The sequence below is a fragment of the Diabrotica virgifera genome, chromosome 1 (assembly GCF_917563875.1).
Source record: "Diabrotica virgifera virgifera chromosome 1, PGI_DIABVI_V3a".
Classification (NCBI taxonomy): domain Eukaryota; kingdom Metazoa; phylum Arthropoda; class Insecta; order Coleoptera; family Chrysomelidae; genus Diabrotica; species Diabrotica virgifera.
In genome coordinates, this window is record NC_065443.1 from 10127483 (window position 1) to 10153444 (window position 25962).

General features: G+C 32.2%; 1 protein-coding gene across 12 annotated transcripts in view; it reads left to right on the forward strand.

Moving 5' to 3' along the window:
- The window catches only part of LOC114327524 (SH3 and multiple ankyrin repeat domains protein 2), a 466023-nt gene that overhangs the window by 302724 nt on the left and 137337 nt on the right, over positions 1-25962 (forward strand). For 7 of the 12 annotated variants that reach the window (XM_028276222.2, XM_028276430.2, XM_028276828.2 and 4 more), the window contains exons 1-2: positions 6066-6320; positions 10275-10446. In XM_028276222.2, the coding sequence (XP_028132023.2) occupies positions 6247-6320; positions 10275-10446 (246 nt within the window). In that variant the 5' untranslated portion in view covers positions 6066-6246. Of the gene's footprint in view, positions 1-6065; positions 6321-10274; positions 10447-25962 lie in introns of those variants that run through there. The other 5 variants (XM_028276615.2, XM_028276550.2, XM_028276761.2 and 2 more) reach the window with 1 other exon arrangement.

Below are 25962 nucleotides of genomic sequence, written 5' to 3' on the forward strand. Positions count from 1 at the left end.
AAATTTGTTAAAAGGAGTCTTTTTGAATCTTTTTGAGTAAGATTGTGCAAAAAATCCGAATCAGAATATTTTTCCTAGCAGATGCGCAATGGCTTTCTGGACTATAAGCAAAAATGTTCTTACAAGTTTTTTCGTAGGGTGCATAGTTTTCGAGATAAACGCGGTGGAACATTAAAAAAATCGAAAAATTGCAATTTTTGAACGAGAATAACTTTTGATTATTTTTTTCACCTGTCAAATTCTGACGTTTTTGCTTTTTCAGCCAATCACCACGCGTCGTTCTAGCCAATCATTGAGTGTAATACTGATAAAACAGCCTCTTCCTTGATAAAACAGTCTCTTCCCTGATAAAACTTAATGTACCCTAAATTTCACATAATACGTTACGAACCACATTGGAAAATCTCATATTAGTTATAAAAATTGTGTTTTTAATAATTGTTCATTTTCGATTCAAACAGTTTTTTATGTATTAACAATATAATAAATAAATTTATTTTTAAATCATAAAATAATTTATCTATAACCTACTAAGACATTGATTCCTAGTTGTCTTAAAAATATTTCACAGATGCCTGTATTTACTAATAATACATATTGGTTCACAAAATAATCGTTTCAAATATCATTCGTCCTCTAAATTTTGCTTGATAAATTTTTTCGTTTTCATACTTAAACTTCTTTATTTAGGGTAAAATCACTCAAACAAACCGAAATGGATAAAATCACTCGTCCTTCGGACTCGTGATTTTATAGATAGATATTTATTTATTTATCATAATAGATAATACACAAAACAAAAACATTGCACTCCACACCTGTACAAATTACATAAGAATTGTCAAGGCAAGGAGCGCTGTATAATTATCATAAAGTATTACAAAAATTAAAAACATGAGACTAAACAAATAAAGAAATAAGCATTGTCAAATTAAATTAATCAGAAACATTCAATATATAAACAAAAAAAAGAGAAAATAAAATAAAAATAAAAACACTGGAATTACAACAAACATTGCCAATTGGTTTCTAGGTCTTAGTTTTAATATAATGGACTAATAATCTCTTAAAGATAGTTGCATTATGGCTATTTTTAATGTGATAAGGTATATTACTGAACTGTACAATTCCTTTATGAAACAAGCTTTTAATTGAACTGGACTTGTTGGTTGTTCTAACATAAAAATTTATTGAATTTGCAGCTCTAGTGCTATGCTCATTAACATTTGCTATCGGGACCAACTGACTGTTCAAATACTCAGGCAATAAATGGTTTACCATCTTAAATAAGAATGTCATAGATTGGACATACATAAAATGTTCAACTATTAACCAATTTAAAGTTTTCAGCATATCTTGAATTCGAGTATATGGATTGCATCTCAATATTACTCGCATAGCCTTATTTTGGAGAATTTGAAGCCTGTCATAATAAGAACATCCTGTATAAATCAGTGAACAACAATATAAAAAGTGAGGTAATATTAACGAATTATAAATTGTTAATTTAGTTTGAAATGTCAAAAATGGTGATACTATTCGAAAAAAAACTATTTTTTCCCTATCTTTCTGCAAATGTAATCAACATGTTTACTAAAAGTTAGTTCCCTATCCAATATGAATCCCAAATACTTTATTTCCTGAACCATTTCAATTTTTTCATTATTTAATTTAATGTGAACATCCAAACTTAAGAATTTCCCGAAAAGAGTATTATTACCAATAAACATGTATTTTGATTTTAACTCATTGACTTTCAATTTGTTTAACTTAAATCTTTCAGTTAATAAATGCAATTCACGATTCATCGTGTCCACTACATCAACAAAATCTTCCCCATAAAAATATATTAATGTGTCATCAGCAAAAAGATGAATTTTACATTTGCTTAATACGTTTCCCAAATCATTAATGTATAATATGAAAAGTAGAGGTCCAAGTAGACTGCCTTGCAGCACACCAATATCATTTAACTGTGGATTTGACATTTCACTATTTAATTTAGTCCTTTGGTACCTATTTGACAGATAATTTTCCAGCCAATTAAAAACTGTCCCGTTAAAACCATATTTCTTTAATTTCAAAAGAAGTATAAATATGACGATCTATTGTTTCAAATGCTCTTTTGAGATCTATAAAAACTGCGCATATACCGACCCCTGTCGTATCTAAAATACTTTTCATATCTGAGACAACTAACTGTAATGCGGTCTCACATGAATGAGAATTTCTAAATCCAGACTGGTAATTATACAGGATATTATTTGAAGTAATAAATTTAATCAGCTGATTGTACACCACAATTTCTAAAACTTTTTCACAAAATGGGAGCATATTTATTGGACGTAATTGATCAAGTTTGTTAGTATTAGGAACTTTTGGAACAGGAACTATAGTTGATATTTTAAATTGCTTGGGAACCAGGCCCTTCTCTAAACTCATATTAATTAAATTTAATAAAGGATAACCTAACACATGAAATAGATTTTTGATAATATCAAGACCTACTTCATCCGTACTATTTTTTTTATATTGAAATTTGATTATATCATATAGTTGGTTTAGTGATATGCTCTCAAAAGTTTCAAAATTTACATCAGATTAAACAACTGTCTGCAAATTTAAATTAATATCACTATTTTGGTCAAAACTTACAATAATATCTTTAATACTATCAACATAATATTGATTTAATATGTTTGCCAAATTTACACTATATGTTACATTTTCATGTTCAAGAATTTGAAATTGTGATATAGTTTTATTAGTTCCTACTAACTGTTTGAGATGTTTCCACATTTGTTTAGAATTACCCCTATTCCTATCAATATTTGACTCATAAAATCTAATTTTAACTTGTTTTAAAATTCTAACACAGTTATTTCTTTCAATTTTATAGTTATTCCAATCTAAGCGATCGTTTGTAAACAAAAATCTTTTATAAGCAAGATTTTTATTCTTAACTGCCAATTTATAAGTGTTGTCAAACCATTTATTACCAAAGTTCTTAACTTTCACAGTTTTAACTGGTGACACTCTATTCAAAACATTTACGATATTACTGATGAAAGTATCAGTAACCTCATCGATGTTTACCGAAGAATATGCCCAATCTTTTTCAATCAACATGTTTACCATATTATCATATATTATTTTAAAACGAATTTGTTTTGTTTCAATGACTTCACTTTTAGTTACTTTATTATTGAGCACATGGACAATACAGTGATCAGATATTATGTAATTTTTTTCTACTTGAGCAGTTAACGTATAGTCATTACTTATGACAAGATCAATCATAGATTTTGAATCTTTAAAAATTCTTGTATATTCATTTACAAGTTGGTGCATTCCAATATTTTCTATATATTCTTTCGATTTACTTTTACCCTGACAATTTTTATCATAATGTATGTTGAAATCTCCAGCAATGACTATACTACAACTACTATGTGATTCATAATAATCATCCATCCACTTGAAAAATACATCAATGAATTCACTTATACTACCACTTGGCGATCTATAAATACCCACTATTCCATAATATGATCCATTAATTACAACATCCAAAGACAAAACCCACAAACTCTTGTCAATAATAAATGTTTTGATATTATTGACTTTTATGTATTCTTTCATATAAATTAGAACTCCTCCTGTATGACGACTACTAGAATCACAACGCGCCATTACATATTCAGGGATCTGTAGCTCAGAATCTGAAAAATTGCTAGTGATACAAGTTTCCGTTAAACATAAAATGTGTGGGTCATATACCTGAACATAAAGTTTGATTTCATCGCAATGTCTATAGTAACTTTCAGCATTAATACAAGAAAGAAGAAGATTATCTGTACACTTTTTATTTGTGCGTGTAATATTTGAAGGCGTCTTTGATGGCTAGATATTATACCCTATTCTTTCTTTGGCTTTTAATAACTGTCTTTGATAACTACTACAATTTCTATCAAATACATTATGGTTATAATTAACATGTTTAAGTTTAAGAATTTCATTTGCATATTTACAGTTAACACAAGTAAAATTATCGTTAGTAATTCTGCACTCATATTTTTTGTGTTGACCTCCACATAATGGACAAACATCCTGTGAAGTACATTTATCTGTGAAATGTCCAAATTTCCAGCACCGAAAACAACGAATAATATTTACGTGGTCAAAAAATCTGTAGCTATTCCATCCTATATGTATTTTTTCCTTTTCACTAATTAGATAATTAAATATATCTGCTGAAATTTCCACTATTACATTAAGTGCATTAAGGTTATTAGTTTTCGATTTATATTTACGTAATATTTTAATGTAAGTTTCTATACCGTCAGTCAAATTTTGTTTTTTAAGACTATCAACAAAGCTGTCAATATCTTCAATGTCTTTTTAGTGGACATCTATGATCTTGATCTTAGGTTTAGATATACTTTCAATTTTTATCTTATAATCTGCTTCAAGAACTTTTTCAGCATTAATTTTCAAATTATCCAAAGACTCCTTATTATTACAATGAATTGCAATCGACCCTTTAGCACAAGATTTAACATTTTCAACCGACACATTTATATCAACTGGACTAAATTTTTGTGCTAATACAGTTTTTGTTGTTAAACAATTTTGATTTTGATTTTTTGGTTTTATAATAAGTGGTTCGATTTTTTTCGTTTTTACAACATCGCTCCATTGACGCTGACTGTTTGTTAGTGTACCATTATTTTCAATAAGATCAATTAACTTACAAGTTTTTTCCAATACTTCTTTTGTTTTCTTTTCATTAAGTTGATATTCAGACTCGTTTTTGTTAAGTCTATTTTCAGCTATCGTAAAACAATTGCCACAAAACCACTTTAAATTAACACAATCTTGTTTAATTTTTAACACTTGATCTTTCACTTTAGCACAATGCAAATGATATGGTTTAATACACAAATCGCAAACGATATACTTATTATTTACAATAAAATTATCAGCACATTGGACACACGTCTGTATGCCCGGCGCCATCTTTGACTACCGGTTTATCATTCGGTTTGTTTTCGTAATTTTACCAAATAAAGAAGTTTTCGTGAAAACAAAAAATTTATCGATAAAATTTAGAGGACTCGTGGTATTACCTTTGATTAAAAAATAAAATAGCAATTCTGCTGACAGAATTTGAAAGTTTAATTAATTTTTTTATTATTAAACAAAGCTATTTGTTGATAAGCCAAAAAATTGTTTATAATTGTAAAACATTGCTTATATGAGGCCCCTTAAATAATCCGATTTTAATTCTGTAAATTGTATTAGATTGGTAGAGCACCTCTTTATATGTAAAAAAATTAGCCAACTTCTAAATGGTCTACTTTTTGTTCAGAAAGATTGTAAAAAAATTGAACTTTTTTAAAAACATTTACATTACAAATTTATTATGCAAAATCTATTATTTTTAATGAAATTTGGTAGATAGACCATTTAAGTAAGTTATAAGATATTTCTAAGCGAATTACTAAGGTTCTAAGTGCCAAGTGGTTAAGAAACATTGAATAACAACAGGTGTATTTTGCCCCCTTATTTTGTATTTATTGCTATATTGCAGAAAAGGTAATACCTTAAGACATTTTTGACCAGTCGTATATCATACAAAATTCAATTATCTTTTTACAATATTTTAATTTTTTTATTAATGTTCCGGACATATTTGAGAAGGAGCATAAGTAAATTATTATTACTGAAGATGTCATATGCAAAAATCCGAATGCCACCTCTCACATCCAAAAATACACGTTTTTTTACAGATTAGTCCTGGTCTAAATACAGTTCACCATAGCCACAGTATTACTTTTATGACAACTATTTACTGCATATTTCAGTCGCAAATGATTTCCTGTCAGGACTATGGCATATCTACATTCAACTATATAGACCATCTGATTAAGAATTAAGCTATCACTGTCATGCAAATATCTGAAGAATTTGCATATAGCACAATACAGATTAAAATATATGTCTAATCTAATCTCCGTATAGATAAAATACACACACGAAAACAAACAGACAGGCATCATTGTTGAGTGAGTGTCTGTTTGAGAAGAATGTAAGTTGTTTGAACATAGATCGTCAAGTCACTTGGATTAGTAAAAATAACTTGGTGAAACATGTGCTTCGTGTGAACAATTGTTGATTCATAGTTTGTAAAGAAATTCGGGATTTTGTAATTTTTTCGTGTTTTGTGTTGAATAAAAAGTGAAAATGTCGATGCTTTGGAGAAGAAGGAAGAGGAAGGAAATTTTGGAGGATATGTGGTCTTTTACGTCAACCAGCACGTGGGTTTAATTATAATTTTATGCACATTAGTATACATTTATCACCATCATCATCAATGACATTACAACTGTTCGTTAGTCTTTGCCGCGTTTACCTTTGCCTTGCATGTTTGTTGGTCCTGTGCCACTATTTTCCATTGTGTCACCCCCATTTTCTCCAGATCCTCTTTGACTGCATCTTTCCACTTTTTTCTAGGCCTTCCTACAGACTTTCTCCCATCTGGCCTTTCCCAAAACACATTGCTTATAAGTAGATTGTCGTTACTGCGTATCACATGCCCTGCCCATCTGAGTTTTTTGGCCTTTATATATCTGACTAGATTTTCCTTTCCGAAAGGGAGACTCTAACGCGATATTATATCTGTGCCTCCATTCGTTTGTGACACTGTCCCTTTCCTGCAAATATATATCCTTCGAAGGATTTTACGTTCCCACACCAGCAATATATTTACTTCTCTTTTTGTTAGCGTCCATGTTTCGCTCCCATACGCGACTGCTGGTCGTATTATGGTCTTATATTATTATGTTACAGTTCAAGTTGATTATCCAGTTCGAGTCAACTCAAACGGCTGGTCTGGTTTCAGTAAAAGTTGATTATAAATATAAAATGAAGATTTTTATTCAACATTTACTAGTAAAAGTAGACTGCAACTAGTTAAAGTATACTCTTCCCAATGCCATTTAGTAAAAGTTGATTCACATAAACAACCGATTCTATTTAGAAATTAAATGTTACTGTATATTAGTTCAGGAAATGAAGCATTTTGGCTCGCAATATTTTCGTTTATCATGGATTTACTTGAAATCTTCACAGAAGGTAGGGAATAGCCCAAGGATCATTTTCTATATCATGACGCTGTACGCTGAAACCTTGGTGGTTACCACCCCATCTCGGGGGCGGGAATTTTTCATTACATTTTAACCAGGGAAGTCGATGGAAAATGCACTTCTAAAAATAATTGTTCCTTACATTTTCTTTGCAAAACTAATATTTTTCGAGGTATTCGCGGTTGAAAGTAACAGTTTTTCGACAAAAAATCGACTTTTTAGAGGGTTTTTTGAGAATAACTCAAAAAATATACAGTGAATAAAAAAACTGTGTAGCTTTAAAAATTGTATCTTTTAGAAACAGAAACAAAATTCTTTTTTTATAATTTTTCTACAACCAGTACAAACTGAGATACGGCATGTTAAATTTAGCTTTTTTCGTCAAATGCATAATTTGAAATATTCAAAGCCAAATAACGGAAAAACTCTACATTTTTCGAGGAAAACTTACTTACAGAATATTTTTGTAAGTGTAAAATTAGACCTCTCAAAAAAAAGTTTCTAAAAATAAGGTCGGTACCTACTTTTTTCTACGAAAAAATCAGTCAAAACAACCCCTAACTACCCTCCTAATTCAAATTGATCTTCGGCCTTCTGTAATTATTTTCGTATATGTATTATCAATATACCCAAGAAGTTTGACCTATTTAAAATTTCGAAAAATTAGAGTTAAAAGAGATAAAATTGGAGATTGGAGAGATACATTTTTTTTGAAATTTCGTCAAATATCTCCCCTTTATTCAAAATATCTCCGAAAATATTAGAGATACAAAAAAAATTTTATAGTATGTATTAAATGGTATCTTTTTAATAACTAAAATTAACCTTTGCAAAGATTTTCTTTACAGTGAACATTTAGCGAGGTATAGCTGCTTAAAACCTCTATTTTTACAAGCAAACAACTCATTATTCAAGCCCTTTAAACTCATCCTACTTAAAAACTAAGGGATCTTACGGAATTTAATTTACAAAGTCTTATAGCTCCTATAGCTATAAGATAGCCTACCAGTTATAGAAAAAGACGAAGATGACATCGATCTCGATGAAGATGACTGAAAAACTATTTGTATTTGTATTTGTAAATTCGTATGTTTGTGTAAATAAATGTTTTTGTACGTAATTCTACTTTTTTTCTGTATGGATCTATTAAATTACTTATAAAAACTGCAATGTTATTAAGGGTGATTTTTAAGGTTTGAAGTATTATGATATTACATATATATCCTAAAGCATAAAACAGTCATTATCTAACCAATCAAAACCAAATTTTACCCATATTAAGGTTTACAATGTTTTTATATAATTTTTGACAATAAGGGGTAGTTCACACCCCTAACAATAATCAACACCTTTGGGCATCATATAGAATATGAAGTACAGGGTGAGATGATCCTAATCCCAAATTTTTATGCAAATCGATGCAAGCCGAAATCATTCTTTTATGATAAATAATTTTTTATATATATCTCCAACAAGGGTGGTTTTAAGAGTTGAAATATTATAATATTATATCCTAAAGCATAAAACAATGATGATTTAACTAATAAAAACTAAATGTTGACCATATTACAGTATAAAATGTTATTTTATAATTTTTGACAATAATTAGGGGTAGTTATCACCCTTAAAAAATCAAAAGCGTACAACGGCTCAATATAGAAAATGTCCTAGATAGTAAAATGAGCCTAATCCTAAATTTTTTGTACAGATCGATGCTGGACGAAAAAATTGCGAGGTTTTTCCATTTTTTCAGCTTCATTTCCTGGCCTATATGTTCAAATCATGATAAGTAGTTGAAACGGTCAAAACAAAGAGACGCACAGTCATCAAAAAGCACGTGAGATTATACTCGTATAATCAACATTTACTGAATCGATCCAGGAATAGTCAACTCAAACTAGTAAAAGTTGAATTAAATTTTTCAAATCAACTTTAACTGCTCGTTTTAGTTGGAGTTGACTCGAACTAGGAATAGTCAACTCTAACTGAAAATCAACTTGAACTGTAACATATATATCTGAATTTTTGTATCTCGTGAGAGAAGTTTGTAAGATGTTGCATTGCAAAGAAAGGTCTGTTTCCTGCCATTATTCGCGTTTCAACTTCTCGATCTACGTATTTTGTTTTCATTGGTGATTGTTGCTCCTAGATATTTAAATTCTTTAACCACTTTTAAGTTATGATCGTTTTATTTATAATAATATTCGTAGTATTAGTATACGTTCACTTATTTTATAGAATAACCAATACGCTATGAACAATATACCCAAATTACAGGGTGATTTTTTAGGGGGACATTGGTCGATAATTCCATCATGGTAGGGAATATCCAAAAAAAGGTATTTGGAAAAAATGTAGGTAGGCAATGACATTCTCTAAGCTTAGCTAATATGCCAAATTCTACAGGGTGATTAACTAGTACGTGGGAAGGGAAACATACAATTTTTTAAATAAGACACTCTGCGTAATTTTCTTATATTTAGATTCCTCTCACAATCTCTATTCTTACAATATGAAGTATGACACTATTATACACGGCATTTAACGAGTTATGGCCATTTTTATTTTGATGTCGTTATAACGTATATAAAGAACGAATACATAAATAATGATTTATTTTACATTATAAAGTGGTGGTTTTTTTATGAAAAAATTTAATAGAGGCCCCAACTTTATTCTTTGGTGGTTAATATCCAAAATTGTGAGGTCATCATTTAAAAAAAAGGTCAGTACAAAACATAGAAACAGTTCACACAAATCAGGACACTAAACATATTAAAATAGTTTGGAAGATGCACTACATTAGGAATATTTTTTGTTATTGGGAGAAGAAACATTTGAAATAATTGCTTATATCGCATTTGTCAAATTATATATTTGAGGCAAAATTGTCGTATGTCAATATGAAGCGTGGTTAAAGTGACAGCTTTTCTTCTTTTAGATAATTCATGATGTAGTCATCTTCTTTGTAATGTTATTGGCTCCGTCAGGATAAAAACGAATATTTTTACAGAGCCTATTTTGTTAGGCATTGCATGTAGAAGAAATGTTTCTTTTTACACTAACTTTACTGCAAGAACAAGAAGTTATCATTCGTTTGTTCTCAACAATTTAAATTTGTTGCAGATGTGAAGAACTAGCTCGACTGATGGAGGAGGAGGACGAGAGAGGCCCCGAGGAGGGCCACCTCTTGGTCAGGATCCATGTCCCCGAACTTAACGTCCAAAAATGCCTCCAATTTCCTAGGGACCAATTAGTCTGGGACGTCAAGCAACAGTGTCTGGCTGCGCTACCGAAGGTAAGAGTTTCATTATCTTTTTAAATTGTGTATACAAGTTCATATATTATACTTTATTAGGTACTGAGCTAAAAGCAGGTATTTACATGATCCTTATAAAATAATTAGACAATATTGCTATTGCCAAGTGTATTGGTCCAAAATTTACGTTAAAATTATCATTATCATATTCAACTACAATGTGTACATGTCCATTGCTGGAGATAGGTTTGTCTCTGTCTTGTGCGGCTTGCATCTAGTTGCTTATAACATGCTTCAGATCCGCGGTCCATCTGGTTAGTGGGGGACCTCCACTCGACCATACGTTTAATCCATCTGTTGTCTGAAAATCTGGCGACTTGTTCTGCAAATTTCCATTTTAAGGACGCGTTTTTTTACTACGTATTTCTTCATTTGGGATTCTGCGCGGTTTACCTGTTTTCCCCCTGTTTTTCTTGGTAACATCAAGGGCGGCATTAGGGTGAGATCAAGTAAAACAGGTAAACCGCGCAGTCGGCGTTGGCAAACCGCCTACATATGGACAAGCCCTTTGTGCAGTGATGGTTTAGTCGGCATTCTGTTAACGCTTTCAAAATTTTCTGCCGGCTTATCATACACCTAAAGAAAACGGTTCTTTTCTGAGTCTTACTTCAGACACCTTTTAAAACTTGTTGTTTTTCACACTAATCTACGATACAAATATACTTCGGCAGCTGATATAAATCACTATCAAAATACCGTTGATATCAGTTCTTTTTGTATACGGAAAAATGATAAATGCTAACTTCACCTTGAAAAGAACAACAATTTTATTGTTTGCCAAAAATGTATATAAACTATCGAGAACTGCATATTTGTTGTGCAAATAGTTGTACGTAGTTTGTAGTATAAGTGTGTGTATAGAATGTTTGTGGTAGAAGTTTCTGGAATAAGGATCATATAAAGTTTTAAAAAGTTTCGTAACGGTGTTAAAATAAGTTTAAAAGCAAGTACACACAATTATATAAAAAAATAACTACCATTGTTTATATAAACATTTATAGGAGTATTTTTATTGTAAGTAGATATCGACTTCCACAAATTTAGATGTGAAATACAAACTTTGAATTTAAAAATTCAAGTTTTTTTATTTAAACATATATACCCGCATCAACCACTAAGGGTTATTATTAGCGGGGATATATCCACAGACAATAAGCTACGTATTATTCCATAATAATACCTTACAATTTGGTATATAGTTGGGTTATTTTGAGATAATTTAATAAATATGTTAAATTTGAAGTCAGCACATTTTTTAAATTGTGACTAATGACTAAGGGCACACGCGATTCTTTCGTTCTGGTGTACTGGACACTCTATCATTATAATATGTTTCACTGATACTTGTGTGTTGCTCTTGGTACACATCCGAGCAGCCTCCTTGTTGAAGATATGCTTATGTGTAAGTAAAGTGTGTCCTATTCGGAGTTGGTTGATGATGCCTTGGACCTTTCTACTGCTTGAAAGATGATTGTGGTTTCTACGTGATCTAGGCGGTCTTTGAATTTAGTGACAGTGTAATCCCAAGTAGTTTGCCACGCTCTGTAGATGTGGCCTTTGATGTTAACTTTGTGATCAGTTCAAGGTATTTTATTAATAATAGCAATATTTTGTTCGGGTATTGCATTGCTTGGTAGAGAGTCCAATTCTTCCTTGAAAGTTATTCCCATATGGGAAGGTACACATGGTATGGGAAGGAAATATCATTTTGTTGAGCCTGTAGATAAGATAATTCTTCTTTGATCTTGAGAAGTGTAGTGTGATTTGTATATGGCTGCTTTATTCCAAGTGATGCACTCATTTAATCGGTACTTTCCGTGTCCAGTGTCCGGAACACCAACAACTTTAAATTCTGTATTTCCAATGGTTGGCCACATAGATGGAACTGTCATTATCTATAATTAAGTCTTCTTCTATGCAGGTCTCTCTCATCTCTGTGCATGATAGTAGATGCCGGCTGGTCTCAACCGCGCCACAGTCGCAGGTATCGTCCTCCTGGTATCCGCATTTTTTCAGGTTACTAGCACAACGTGAAACGCCGGTTGTTAGTCTGTTTAGCGCTTTTCAAGCATCCTAAGTCGGATACGGTAAATTGTGTCCAGCAGCCATTTCCTCTGAGGAAGGAAAATGTGTCACGGTAGCTGACGCTTGCCATAGGTGTATTCGGCGTCTCTGGTCAGAGTTTGGTGGTCATATAAGGGGTGTCTTCGGTCCGTCTCCTGCTTTTTTCGTTCTGCCTCTGACGTGACCTTCCTCCTGATAGGTGGTGGAGCAATCCCAGCTAGAGTATACCTCTTCGATAGGTGTCGGTTTCAGGCAACCCGATATTATACGAATCGTTTCATTTAGAGCCACGTCGACGTTCTTTGCGTGAGCAGAGTTTGCCCATACTGGTGCTCCAAACTCCGCGGCCGAAAAACATAATGCTAAGGCAGAAGTGCGGAGAGTGTGTGATTGTGCTCTCCATTTTGTATTAGTTAGCTTGCGGATGATATTATTTCTGGCACTTACTTTCTTCTTGACATCTTGACAGTGGTATCGGTAAGATAGAGTTCTATCCAGACGGACGCCAAGGTATTTTGGCGTCTCGTTGTGTTCCAGCATCTGACCAGGCCATTCCACCTCCAGCGGCCTTCGGGTATACTTGTGTCTAAAGGATCCCCCAAACCAACGCGAAACTTTCGCAACCGCAACCTACGCGGAATCGCGGGGAACCGATATTCACGGCGGATTATGAAGGTGTTCAGACCACTTTGCGCGGAATCCGCAACGGTCGCGGCAGAACAGCGTTCCTTTCATGAAACGCTGCTTGCACGGTTTTTTCCGCTACCGTTGTAGTTTCGCGTGTTTTAAAATGGTTGTTACAGAAAAACTCATTGAAATTGTTAAACAATATCCTATAATATATTATTTAACGGACGAAGATTATAAAAATATAAGAAAAAAGGATAAAGTCTGGAATAGTATAGAGTTAGAATTAGGAGAAAATGATAAGTTTTCATTATATATTATAATATTATTATTAATTTGCTTGCATAGAGATTACGCCCACTTAAAAATTTGGTCATTTTTGATGTCTTGTATTTCCTAAACCTGTTGGCCGATTTAAAAATATAATTTGTTCACATTTGTATGGCGAATAGTCGCGTCGGCTTTCGCGTCAATATGGGGAACCCTTGTCCGCTACCGCTCCGCCTGCGAATGTTCCGCTACGGAAAATTCGCGTCGCAAAACTTTCGCGTCGGTTTGGGGTTTCCTTTAGGCGGAAAGCACATACCTGGGTTTTTGTGGGATTGAGTTTTAGATGGTTTTTATCGTAGTATAGAGCTAAGTCTCCCAAGGCATCTGTCATATTGAATCGATGAAAATGACAAATTTGCTTTCATAGATAACATCATATTTTCATGTCCTGGTGAATGGAGGCAATTCATCTCTAGTATATATGCAACAATTTGTTGCTAATAGTCCCTAGCCGAGTTGGAAGGGTCTGTATCAGCTGCTGACTTCCTTTGAACCGCGTTCATTTGCCGACAAACGACGAGACAGCTGACCCCACTCCGCTCCCATAAATAGAGGGTTAGGTCCTAGCCCAAGTTCCTAACGTATTTCACGTTATGTTCATTACCGTCTTTAGTTTTATCTTTTCTATTAGATATTTTATATTTCTCTTATCGTGCCGCGCCACGTTCCGTTGGATTCCAGCTTAAGTTGTATCGTGTAAAAAGCGGGAACGAGATCGTATCAGGAGCAGAGCATCAGTGTGAATAGACCTTTGCGCGAATAAAAAAGCAACGTCGTTCCTAATAAAACCAACGACATTTCCACCTACATAAACCACGCTTTCAAATTTACTACCCAACAAACAAAACAAAAGCGTGGAGGGTTTTTGTTAACAAATTTAGTGCCGTAGTTCTGAGGTAATAAAGTAACCAAACACGAAAATGCTTTGTAGGGCTATTAATGTGGGTCTTTTATTGCTTTTTAAAACGTCGCGGTGTTTGTTGATACGCCGAAAGATACAAATTCTCCAAAAATTGAGATTTGTATGCACAAATCTGATAAAAGATTTTCGGTATGCATATTTTGATTGTAAAGGTCCACTATGTTTATAGACCACGACGGACCTGTGAAAAAACGACTACATTTGGATGCGAGAGGTGTGGCATTCTGATTTTTGCAGAAAAAGTTGTGTGATAACTTCAATAATAATAGTTGACATATCCTCCCTCTCCAATAGGTCGAAAATATTAATAAAAAGAATAAAATATTTAAAGATGATTAAAAGCAACGTTTTTTTTTCTAAAAAAAAAACAACAAAGATCCTTTATAAAAGGTATAAATTTAAAAATCCCGAAAAAAGGCTACATCACAGAACTAGTTTTCGATTGGATTACTAATCATCATCAGTGCTTACGTGATCTAACATGCTAACTACCAAAATACAATATTATAAAAATATATGGGTAAAAACCCTTTAAAAGTGATCCGTCAAGGAAACATAGATGAAATATATCCAAATTTTTGTGAAATTTTATCGCCGTATTTCACGTTAATTCATCGCCGTATTTCATTTTACTGACCTATATACAGGGTGTCCCGAAAAGATTGGTCATAAATTATACCACACATTCTGGAGTCAAAAACAGTTCGATTGAACCTAACTTACCTTAGTACAAATGTGCTCATAAAAAGTTACAGCCCTAAACATGGATGTTCAAAATATTCCATTAGTCTAGAGAAATAAGATTTTTCTCGTGACACATCCCCTCCAGGCCGAAACCAAATTTTTTGAGTGGTATGGACATCTATAATAATAACCTATATGTTTCCTGCCGCCAATTTTGATGATATACATAGTTATAAACAAATGAAGATCAAAAAACGGTACATTTTCACTTTTTTCGTCTATTACCAAAAAGTTAAGCATTTTAAACAAATCTGAGAGTAAGAAACTCATAAATCGTATAAAAAACTTCAATATGGCGTTCGCTGAATATGTCCATCCTTATTGGTTGCTTAGAAAATTGCAAAATAAATCATAAATTTTGAGTTTTTATAAATATTCATAACTTAAGTAAAAATTAACTTAGAACCTTCTTATTACACGGAATGGTGAGATTTCTTGTGCTTAAATTATATTTTAAACTTCAAAGCAATTGGTCAAAAATTTTAAAATTATTTAATTTGTTTATCCCAAATTCATTTCTTTTGGAACAATATAAGTCAGAAAATTATGAGGTTGCAGTAATAAATCGGACATTTTATGCAAGAAGAACATTTATACTATTAACTCAATTTAAAAAAATGACAAAAAGTAATTTTGAACAGTGTAAAATTATTTTGCAAAAACTTGTTGATTTTTGGCTTACTTATAAACAATTAGAATAACTTTTTAACCGTTACCCGTAGAAAAAAATTTTTTTTTCATATTTAGAAAGACTGAATCCCCATTTTTTAGTTCACATGTTCTTGCATAATAATTTTGCAATATTTAGAATTATTTTTTGTCATTTTTTCTTAATTAAATTAATAGTGTAAATCTTCTTCCTTCATAAACTATCCAAAGTATTACTGTAACCTCATCATCTTCTGACTTATAGTGTTGCAAAAAAATTAATTTGGGAAAACAAATTAAATAGCTTTTAAGCTATTTGACCAATTGCTTTGAAATTTAGGGTATGATTTAAGCACCAGAAGTTTCAGCATTCCGTGTAATAAGAAGGTTCTAAGTTAATTTTTACATAAGTTATGAATATTTATAAAAACTGAAAATTTATGATTTATTTTGCAATTTTTCAAGCAACCAATAAGGATAGATATATTCAGCGAACCCCATATTGAAGTTATACGATTTATGAGTTTCTTACTCTCAAATTTGTTTAAAATGCTTAACTTTTTGATAATAGACGAAAAAAACGAAAATTTACCGTTTTTTGATCTTCATTTGTTTATAACTATGTATATCGTCAAAATCGGCTGCAGGAAACATATAGGTTATTAATATAGATGTCAATACTACTCAAAAAATTTGGTTTCGGCCTGGAGGGGGTTGTGTTACCAACAGGATATTTCTTTTCCTTATTTCTCTGAACTACATGTAATATACTCTAGGTACCATCTGAGCTCTAAATCGACTTGTTCACATATTGGCTGTCTGGTGGCAAGTCTTTTTTCTACTTTTATTTAAAATTGAATTTTAGATAAGATACGACTGGTTAAAAATGTTTTAACTTATTACTCTTGCTGCAGAAACGGCATTTCTTGCTGCATTTTACAAAATTAGAGGAGGGGAACAATAAGCCTTCTCTTATTAAAGAATTTTCAACAATCTCCATTTTTTATCCATTTTCAACCAAGAACTAAAATTCTCTGATGAGCTTAAAGTTAAAGTGGTTGATGGTGATGGTCTATCTGATTTTACCTCTATTTCGGTTATTGAGGCTCATATACATTATATTACGTATTGATTTCATTGCCCCACCTTTTTTATTTCCTTCTCAAAATTGATAAAAGTTTTCTTCATCCTTTATCTGGTGTTTCCAGTTAGATCGATATGGTCTGCCAATGCCAACGCTAAGTTTGTTCCTTTTCGATGAAATACTAAAGTGTGTTTTTCGATTTTTGCACTTTTGATTATGTATTCCAGGCAGGCGCAGATATAGAGGGGGTCAACGGGGTTATGGACCCCCCTATTGTATATAGTCTATAAGCATTTTTCTATTATTTATTATTTTTTTCTGCCAACTCTTATTTTCAAACGATCAGTAAGTAAGTCTGGACCCCCCCCCCTATTATGAATTTCTAGATCCGTGCCTGATTCCAGGTCTATGTTTTGGTTCATTGTTAATTTCAAATTTTCATTACTGCATACTCTATAGTCCAGGGCGCATCTGTTTTGAGATGGACGTTGAGAGGTGACTCATATTTTTTTGCAGAAATTGCTTGGAATTAACTCCTATAATAATAATTGGGTTATCCTCCCACTCAAAAATGCCCGGAACATTGTTTAAATAATCAAAATGTCAAAAAATGAAGCAAAAATTCGATTATTTTCTTCGTTTTTTGATTATAACTTTCAAAGTATTCACTTTCAAAAAAAGTTGTACGGATATAAAACTTGCGTAATTAAATTTCCTACAATATAGAATTGGTTACAAATTTTAAAAATTGTCACCTTTGTTGCAAAATAGCAATAATTGCGAAAAAAACATAAAAGAACAAGTATTTGCATTTTACTTTTTTCATATATGCTCCACTTAGGACCTTCATGTTTTTCCCAGAAAAATTATATAATATAGTAAAACAATGCTGTAAATTTCATTAATATCAGTGCAATAGATTTTGTCAAATAAATTTTGCAATCCAGCTTTCGCAAAAAAAATCATTTTTTCAAAATGTTGCAGGAGTAAAAATAAAGCAGATAGCAAGTTAAATTTGTTTTACTTATAGAAGAACACCGTACCTTTCATTTGCAATTTTTAAAATTAAAATACATTAACTACCACGGCGTCAGGAATTTTTTTAAATAAACATTAATTTTTGGTGCTACGCGCAGGACAGCGGTGTTCGATTCACACAAGTTGATTTTCACCAAAATTTCTTCCAATCTTTATATATTATTTTCTTACACTATATTTTGTTGTATTTTAATATTTTAATTCCACAAAAATCAAACTTATTTGATTATTGTTTGTGAAATATTGTTTAAACAGTTGCATATGTATAAAAATAATAAACTTTTATTCTCTAACTTAAAACATATGAACAAATAAAGTTTTTGCCAAAAAAAGTGTTATTTCAAAGGACAGAGCATATGTTTTTATTTTGCAATAAACAAATTTATTTATTTATATTGAAATGTACTACAAATTAAAATTTGTCAATCATTATCAAAGGTCATTGGAATGCCCAATCAGAGCAAACTATGCGCTGTCCTGCGCGTAGCACCAAAAAAATGTGTATTTAAAAAAATTTCTGACGCCGTAGTGGTTAACCGATTTTAATTTTACAAATTGCAAATAAAAGGTACGGTATTCTTCTATAAGCAAAAAAAATTAAACTTGCTGTCTGCTTTATATTCAGTTCTGCAAGGTTTTGAAAAAAATATTTTTTTTGCGAAAGCTGGATTGCAAAATTTATTTTGCAAAATCTATTCAAGCGATCTTAATGAAATTCACAGTATTATTTTCTTATATCATAAAGTTTTTCTTTGTAAAATATGAAGGTCCTAAGTTTAGCATAAATGGTTGAAAAACGTAAAATGCGAATACTTGTTTTTTTATCGTTTTTTCGCAATTATTGCTATTTTGCAACAAGGCTGACAATTTTTAAAAGTTTTACCGAATTCTCTACTGTAGGAAACTTAATTGTGCAACTTTTATGTCAGTACAACTTTTCTCAGAAATGATTACTTTCAAAGTTATAATCAAAAAACGAAGAAAAAAATCGAATGTTTCCTTCATTTTTTGACATTTTGATTATTTAAACAATGTTTCGGACCTTTTTGAGTGGGAGGATAACTCAAATATTATTATATGAGTTATTTTCAAGCAATTTCTGCAAAAAAATATGAGTCACTTCTCAACTTCCAAATGTACTAATATTTTTACAGATGCGCACTGGTCTACTATTAAACACCTCTTTAAAATCTATGAACAGAAACTCCCAGCATTTTTCCACTATCTTTATTAAGTAAATTTTAGAGCGGCCCAGTCTGAATCCGCATTGATAATACGCAATAATAATAATAATAATAATTGTGGATTGGTACAGTAACTTCTTCTTCCCTTTGACCAAGCATTGTTACTTCTCGTCATTACAATTACTAATAAGCTCGCCGTTGTCTTTTTGAAGGAAGTTTCCTGTTCTTGCTTGGTACTCAGCCCTGATCCCTGAAACTCCTTTAAAGAAGACTTAAGTCTTCAATCTAATAGCACATAAAGCAATACCAAAAATATTACTCTACATCCCACCAGATTGAAAACAACGGGAACCTTCTCTGGTTACACCTGTGAGGCTTCTAAAATTTGCAATCTGTAGCGGATGCTGAGACTAAAGAAGATAAGGGGATTTTACAATTTATAATTCACGTCTCATCTGCTTAGCGCGGAAAGTTCCAACGAGAATGGTTCCCTTCGTACTCCAATCAGAGTAAACATGTAAATCAAAAATTGAAAATGGTTATTCATTTTCCTTTAAAGAATTTTGTTACATTGTTGTTCTATCCATTTTCTTCTACATGTATCTCTGATTATTTGTTCCTGGTATTCAGTTTTCTCCTTTTAATTAATTTTCCTGTCTCTTTTTTGTCAGACGAATTTTTGAGTAAGTCCATTCTAGCCATATTTCTTTGTACTGTAAATTTCATGCAATAGTCATAGAACATTTTTTTCAGTGCTCTTTTTATATTCTAGCATTTCATGTGATGCGCTTGTCAAAGTTAATTTTACATTCTACAGGCAGACTCTTTGTTGTTATATTCCTCTGTCTGCATTAGCGTTATTGGTATAGCGTTTATGCTGTATAGGATTATGATTGAACAATGGCATATTAGAGGAATTTTTGAAGTAACCGCGCTACAAATCTAAACAGCTCCATTGCAAGAATATGAAATGGCGGAGGCATTCAGAAGATCAAAGAAAAAGTAAATTTCTGAACAGAAATATTAAACTACGCATTTTAACAGTGCAGACACTGAACGATTACTCGGATTTTTTCACATTCTAAAGCAGCCACAAGCAGGTGATGCATAGAAAAACAACATTTAAAAATGTACAATGTATCAACAGAAAATATGGAAACATGGACAGAGATATTAAAGATAACTGAAGACACAAGTGCGTGAAGGGTCTATGTGACAATTTTTTCAAAATATGTTTTTTATGTTAAAAGTAAATTTTTCGAACCTATACATCTTTCAAACAAGTCAAACACGTTTTAAAATTAATATTTTAGATACTAGAGCGTAAAGGATCTATGTACACAGTAAATGTTAAAATGTACATGCATAAAGGATCTATGTACACTTTTTATATGTAAATAATATATAATAAATGTTTTTTTTTAAGTTTTTTTTAATATTGTTAATAAATATATTAGTTTTAGGACTACCTATCCCATAAATTTAGTCTATTTAGATCTTATATTAAAAAAGTTCTAGTATAAAAACTTTAACTTCATTTTTCTCAATAACTTGAAAATGTCACATAGACCCATCATGCACTTGTGTCTTCAACTATTATGGACAAATGAAAGAAATGTTCTATGAAACACATTTAATTACAGTAGTTTTAACTTTTTAACGCGATTTTTTGGAAACTATTAAACAAATAATAGTAAATTAGACTAACATGCAAGAGCAAATTAAATTTAATAAACTTTATGTATGTGCCACATGGCCCACTTGACTTCCCATCCCATTTTTAAAATCTTTAGGATAACATTTACCTTTGCTAGATAGTTAAATCTTAACTATAACCTAACATATTCACTTCGCTAAATAGATCTGTCTTGTCGATTTTTCAAATTTTTTCTGGCAATGAAGCCATTAATGGTGAGACATTTTCATATCATCAACCTGTATTGCGTCGATATTTGCTAATATTAGATAGAGGATTACCCAGTGCGTTATCTAAAGTGGCTTATTGTAAAATGTATTTTAAAATAACAATAGGCGCCTCTACATTGTTAAGAATGTACGACTACGTTTATTTTGTTTAATAAATAAAAATTACAACACACTAACGTTGTTTAACAAATAAAGGTATGGAATAATATCGTCTTAGTCAGCTTAAGGTCACGTAGGCTAACACATCATTGAAAAATGTACAATAGTGGCAAGGAATTCTTTTTTATTGTCCTATTTGCATATTTCAATTATTGGTTGATTTTTATAAGTGCATACACATGTAAACTTTTAACCTCAGAAATACGTAAAGCATACAATAGTTACAAGATTAAAAAAGTAAACAAAAAATTGTAGATGAGATTGTAAATTATAATATGTAATCAAGGTCATCAAAAACGTATACAACACCAATAAACACGACTGAGGTCTTCTTAATATGTCACAGTTAATGATAAACTGCTCGTCAAAAGTTAGGGATATAGAAAATTATGCTGTTTTTTATAGTTGATTTTTTCGCGAACAGACGGATTCCGCTATTTTTTTTATTTTAGCTTTTTCTTTAGTATTTACACAGTTGTGCAAAGACTTACTCAAACTTCTTTTTTGTACTTATACCGGGTGGAAGAAAAAAATATGTTTTTCTTGTGTTAAGTTTGAGACACCCTGTAGGGAGAACGAGGTACAAATGTGAGTATACATCAGAATAATATTGTAGTCTTATGTTTTATGAACATGCTGTTGTTTGAATGTCCCTGATATCTTTAAAATGTTTTGTAATTTAACATGTGTTTTAACCGAAAGAAAAATTTGAGACACCTTGTAGGGAGAAAAAGGCACAAAGAGTATACCCAGATATTATGTTGTAGTCTCATATTTTTTGAATATTTTATTTTTTTAATTTCTCTGATATCTTTAATAACAAAGAAACTAGACGGTATTACTCTTTAATATGTTTTTCTATGTTTCACATGTGTGATGTGATGCATGTTGTCAGTTAAAACACATATTAAAGAGTAATATCGTCTAGTTTCTTTGTTATTAAAGATATCAGAGAAATTAAAAAAATAAAATATTCACAAAATATGACACTATAACAAAATATCAAGGTATACTCACCTTTGTGCCTTTTCTCCCTAGAAAGTGTCTCAAACTTTTGTTTCGGTTAAAACACATGTTAAATTACAAAACCGTCTATATTTTTTTATTTCTAAAGATATCAGGGACATTCAAAAAACAAAATGTTCACAAAACATAAGAATACAATACCATTTCAATATATAATCTCATTTGTACCTCGTCCTCCCTACAGGGCGTCTCAAACTTAACATAAGAAAAACATTTCTTTTCTTCCACCCGGTATAAGTACAAAAAAAAGTTTGAGTAAACCTTTGCATAACTGTGTAAATACTAAAGAAAAGTCTAAAATAATAAAAAGAAAATTAGCGGAATTCGTTAATCTGTTCACGAAAAAATCTACTATAAAAATTCAGCAGAATTTTCTATATTTCTAACTTTTGACGAGCAGTTTATTTTTCTATTACAACAATAGAACTCTTCAGAAACGCTGCAGACAGAATAAAATGGGCCGTGATGATCACCAATGCTCCTGAAGTAAAGTAAACGTAAGTTCTTCAATGGTAGAAGCCTTGCAATTTGAGTAAAGATTAAATTTAAAATTTTTGTTAAAACTTAGGAACTCAGTGTCAGAAAGCTGTGAAACTTTGCAGAGGGTTTACGGGATTTTGAGTGGTACTCATGCTTTGAAGAGAGGAAGGATTTTGAAGATGGTGACGACGATGACATTGAATGTCTGAAAACGTGACTGAATATGTACATATTAATAAAGAAGTCGTGAGACAAATTTTACATGAGGAACTAAACATGAGAAAAAATTGGAAAAAGGAGGTTCGAAATGGGAAATGATAACTTCAGGATTCTCATTCTCAAATAAGCAACCACATATTTGCCACATCTCCACCTGGCGAAATCTACGTGTTTCCAAAAGTCTAATCCTGATTGAAAGGAAGAAATGAAAAACTTTAAAAGTGCATACAGAAGTTATAGGTACCAACAGTCGGAATATAATCAACAAACCTCATATAACTTACTTTTCCTCATCGTTTTCTTTTTCAGTCGGTGTTACTTTAAAGGTACAAGGGAACAAATCCTGAACCTGAGACAACTCATTGAAAAATATAGAGAATTTCAAGTATCTATGATTATATGATTCGTTGACTACCAAAAGGCATTTGATTGTGTAAACTGGATAAATCTGTGGTCAATTTTAATAGAAATAGAAATGGGCGCACCAATGCACCTGGTGACATTTATTAAAAATCTGTACCAGTCTAATATAGCGACAGTACGACTAGATCAGAAGTTCTCAAACCAATTCAAGACCGAGAGAGGTGTTAGACAAGGATGCGTGTTGTCACCTGACTTATTTAACATTTATGGTGAACATGTCATGAGGATGGTTTTAGAAGGATGGGCCGGTGGAGTAACAGTAGGAAAATCTCCAATTTAAGATTTGCTGATGACACTACACTTATAGCAGCAAATGAGCAAGAAATGTTTGATCTTTTTCGAAGAGTTGAGTACGAAAGCAATAAACTTGGTCTGAAAATCAATAAAGCTAAGACAAACATAATGGTGGTCGACAGATTCGACACTATTCAACTGACTAACATGTTACAGGAATACCAGATAGTAATCACCTTTATCTATCTCGGGTCTAGTATAACTAACGATGGTAACTGTGAAGCAGAAGTTCGGAGACGTATTGATATGGCAAAAAATGCGATGAGCCGCCTAACTAAAGTTTGGAAAGACAGATCTATCTCTCAAAATATCAAGATGAGACTAGTGAATGCCCTTGTATTCTCAATATTTCTATACGGAGCAGAGACTTGGATACTTCGCGCATGCGAGCGCTAAAAAATTGATGACTTTGACATGTGGTGCTGGAGAAGAATGCTGCGCATACCTTGGACAGCTCATAAGACAAACGTTTCCATTCTAAACCAACTCAGTATTAAAAAAGGCTGTCCACAATATGTCTGCAACGAATTCTGCAATTCTTTGGTCACGTGGTTCGCAGAGGTGACGACAGTTTGGAGAGATTAATGGTTTCTGGAAACGTTCCGGGGAGAAGATCAAGAGGACGATCACCAACTAGATGGTCTGACCAAATAAAGCATTCAGCTGGAAACCCATTCTGCGAAGCTCTTAGAGCAGCTGAAGATAGAGACCAATGGAGAAACATTGTTAGGAATATTGGAAGAAATCACGATCCTCGGTAATGAGGAAACGACAAGAGAGAGAGAGAGAGAGTTACTTTAACATATTAGTATACCAACAGTCGAAATATAATCAACAAACCTCGTATACATAACTTACTTTTCCTCATCGTTTTCTTTTACAGTCGGTTATACTTTAACATATTAGTATTCTTGATGGCCTTTTCGTCGATATTTAAACACCATGCTATACAGTCCACCTTTTGAAAATATGTGTATTATCGAAACGGAAAACAAAAAAAGAAAGGGATCACTTTTATATAGTAAGATATTTTAATTAATATGTATGAAGAAGTCATCTAAGAACAAATTAAAGAATTTTTCCTGAAGAATCAGCTCTAAAAGTTTCACAAAATCCCCCACAGGATCTTTTCTTTGTGTACTTTTTAACAAGGCACACATTGTATACATCTCCTCCGCAAAAATCCTATAAGGATGAGAATCAGAATCCTCTCAGTGACATAAATCATCCGCGAAGAAGGTAGTATCGAAACGCTAGATTAAAAGTTATTGAAAAATAATTCCTGATTTTAGATACGTGATGTGATTCATGACACCGGATGATTTCTGGTCGGTCATGATTTACTGCTGAAAAAATCGTGTGCTGCTTTCAATAACCAGTCAGATTGTTAGGCTTGGATCGCTGAAAAAAATTAATTAAACCTTTTTTTGTTGCTGTATCGACAGGCTGAGTTTTACGATGAACAAATATATGGTAATTTATTGCTACTCCTTATATTTATACTGATAGAAATATATTAAGGACAGGGGAGTAGACAACAATTTTTAAAAATGGGGTGTTAAAATAAATTATTTAAAGAAGAGGCCCCTTATCATATTTTTCTTTCTAATATGGTTAATAAGTACCTGTCTAGACTTTTCCTAATATAATTTTATTCTTAGTTTGATACTTTTTTTCTCCACTCATACTTCTAAGCACTTGCAGCTAGTCGTATGCAATATTATATAATTGAGTGGCCGTTTGCCAAAAACTGATTTGTCCACTTTCGATATTTTTCTTCTTCTGCTTCTTCTTCTTGTAATAGGATTATGTCCTGTTTCTTCTGTTACAGTCTTTGCTACGATCCGGAGCTCCAACTCTCGTACCATCGTTTTTTGGGTCTTCCTATGGGTCGCTTGGTGTTGGGCTTCTGTGTTTTCGCCCAATGCGCTATACGTTCAGGGTCCATCCGATCTACGTGGTCTCTCCACATGCCTCGTCGCGCTCTTGTCCATCTCAATACGTCTTGAACGCCTAGCTCTCTCAATGTGTCTTCGTTTCGTATTCTATCTCTGAGTGTGATACCTCTTATGGATCTTAGGGTTTTTATCTCTGTTGTTCTTATTATTTGTTTGGTCTTTATTGTCTCGGCCCTTGTCTCAGCTGCGTATGTCAGTACGGGTCTAACACATGTCTTATAAATGCGGACTTTGCTTTCGGTGCTCATATATTTATTCCGCCAGATTATATCCCTCAGAAAACCAGATATTTTCGCTGCTTTCGTTGCCTGCTGTTTTGATTCTTGCCACAGATGCCTGTCGCTAGATATTTTTACACCTAAGTATCTA